This window comes from Zingiber officinale, chromosome 1A, assembly GCF_018446385.1.
Source record: "Zingiber officinale cultivar Zhangliang chromosome 1A, Zo_v1.1, whole genome shotgun sequence".
In the NCBI taxonomy this organism is placed as follows: Eukaryota; Viridiplantae; Streptophyta; class Magnoliopsida; order Zingiberales; family Zingiberaceae; genus Zingiber; species Zingiber officinale.
The window spans coordinates 142,567,729-142,570,349 of NC_055987.1; the positions used below are offsets into that span (position 1 = coordinate 142,567,729).

Consider the following 2,621-nt stretch of genomic DNA (forward strand, 5'->3'; position numbering starts at 1 on the left):
AAGTAAAGTTTTGCATACTCTTTCTTTGTCTGGTGTTCTCAATGAACTAAAATAATATTTTTTAGGTGATCAGAAAAAAGGGAATATAAAAAATAGAATAGGAAGCGGCGGCTTACGTCATTCAGGCGCTGTTCGACCCGAGGTCGTTTTTTCGGCCGTCGGCGAGGCCGCGATCCCGTCACTGCCGCGAAGATGCCTTCCTCGATCTCCTCCACTGTGAGATGCGCCGTTAGACACCGATCTTATTCCTCTTCTCCTCTTCCTTCGCTCGCATCCCCGGTTCCCATGTGAGATCTTCCTCGCCCTCAGTTTGCCCCTCAGCCTCGTCCTTATCTCCTCCAACCCTCCGTCATCGCCACAGCCATCCTGCGCCGGGAGGTCCCCCGGCAGCCTCGTTCTGCGGAGGCATGGCGCGGCCCCAGAGGCTGGTCTCGAGCTCGCCGCGTGGCGGGTCCTGGGCGGCCGCCATGGGTTCGCATGCTTTTCGCTCGATCGGAAAGTAACGGAAGGCACTAGGGGGGACAGGAGACTAGAGCAGGGGCCGGAGGATGGCGACGATGGCAGTAACCGCCAGTAGAAAAGAAAGGCAGTGGGCGACTTGCAGGATAATTTATACTTAAATATAATTAAAAAATTATTATTAGTATTATTTTATATCTCTATTAAGAGAAAATTATATTTTTAATTTTGTAATTTATATATTTTTAATTTTAATCCTGTTATGAGTTAATTTATATTTTTAGTCCTATTACTTATAATATTTTTCAATTTAAATCATTTTTCCTCTAAAATAAAAATTTTTAAACCAAAAATGTCTAGTTTATGGTTGGAATATAAAAAATACATAGGATATAAAAAATCAAAATCCTCAAATTCAATTTACAATTCATTATTTTCTGTTGAAAAATTTTAATTTTAAAAAAAAAGACTGAAATTTAAAATTATTATAAGTTACGGGACTAAAAATATAAATTGATTCATAATAAAATTAAAATTAAAAAAAAATATAAATTACAGGATTAAAAATATTTTCTCCTTAGATCGATCATTTTCTTACATTTCATCTCCAAATTCCATAAAAAAACAGCGCATTCCAATTCCAAACCTCTCAATTATAATTAGAGAGAGAGAGGCGGAGATCCAAACTCCTCTTCTGTTCTCCTCTTCTGTTCTCCTCCTCCTCCTCCTCTTTCTCTTTCCCATCTCCCTCTTCTTGCTGGCTCCGCTGCCTCCCCGCGCTGCCGCTGGCCTCTACGTCCGCAAAGTCCTCCAACTCAAACTTTGGCTGCCAGGCCGGCAGTCGCGGCAGGGATGCCTTCGCTTTGGCCCTCTTACTGCAATTATGTCTCCCCCTCAACGAGTCTCTGGCCGCTTTGATGTTCTCCATCAAAGCGTAGAACTTCTCCATGTCTGAATCCCCATCGTCCACCGCTGCTCTCTTTCCCCTCGTGTCCTTGTTGCAGCTTTCTTCCTCCATTTTTACTGATGAAGAAAATCTGACAACAGGTTATAAATAGCTGTGAGGATTGACGGTGGGGGCGATTAATGCAGCATCGAATTCGAATCCCAAAAAATGTGGACTGGGATCGATCCATGCGGATGATGTCAGCTTGATGACGTTGATGTCTTTTGAATCCACTGGGTGGCGGTGGAAAAAGACACGGCACGAGCATCACGCACGGTGACGGTGGCAGATGGCTGATGCTATTGATTAATGTGGAATGTGGTCCGCGGTCCGCCCTCTCCCAAGTATTTAGCTCAGGGCCATAAACAGAGCGACAAATAATAAAAAAAAATCTCAAACCAAATAGATTCCTTGCAATTCAATAGTTAATCACAGAAACTCCTTAAATCAAAGGAACGGTAGTTGGAAGCTATGCCTTTTTTATTTTTTGAAAAACAAAAGGTAGGCGAACCGCCCGAGCCAGCCAACCACCTTCCTGCAAACTTGCCTAACCGCCTGCTTGCCTACTACCAAGAAGGTTGGTCGTATGTCCATCTCATGAATCTGTTCTTGAAAGGGAAAGAAAAAAAGACACTAAGGCTAAATTTTTGCCCTTTTCTTTATTGTCTACAGCAAAATTTTATCCCTAAAAATTAATATCCGGCCTTCAGATTAAATTCGGAATTAGAGCAGCCAGATGGAATTGAGAGACACGATCGAACAGCTGGAAAAATGTGAATGGAAGTTGATCTTGCTTGAGAACGAGGAAGTTTGACTCGCTGGTAATGTGCGGCTGTTATTACTGATTAGGAGGATGGTGTGACTTTCGTTCTGCGAAGAACAAGACTTATAGTAAATGAGTTAAAATGACGGTCCGGGAAACCCCCGACAAAGCTACTCTAACGTTCTAAGTCGGTTCTTAATGAAGAAGAAAGTGGTTGTCGGAAATTAGGATTTTGAGAATATTTTTGTGCATACCTTCGCTCATGACAGCCAACTACCTTTTAAAGGATCGAATCTCTCCAACATGTTCTTCTCGTGCCTCGTATTTTCTGACTATCTTGGTCATGTTTCTCGAAATAAATGTCCATTGCGGCCCATTTATGTCGGAGTTAATAGTTGTGTTTTCTCCCTTTCCCGCGATAATGACTGATGCTGATAGGTATCAAGGGCAGAG

General features: G+C 42.5%; 1 protein-coding gene across 1 annotated transcript; it reads right to left on the reverse strand.

Moving 5' to 3' along the window:
• Window positions 1-1,108: 1,108 nt before the first annotated feature.
• Window positions 1,109-1,477, reverse strand: LOC122004295 (NRR repressor homolog 1-like). Its single transcript, XM_042559208.1, has one exon. The coding sequence runs from the start codon at window positions 1,475-1,477 to the stop codon at window positions 1,109-1,111; it is 369 nt and encodes a 122-aa protein (XP_042415142.1).
• Between the last annotated feature and the right edge of the window lie 1,144 nt (window positions 1,478-2,621).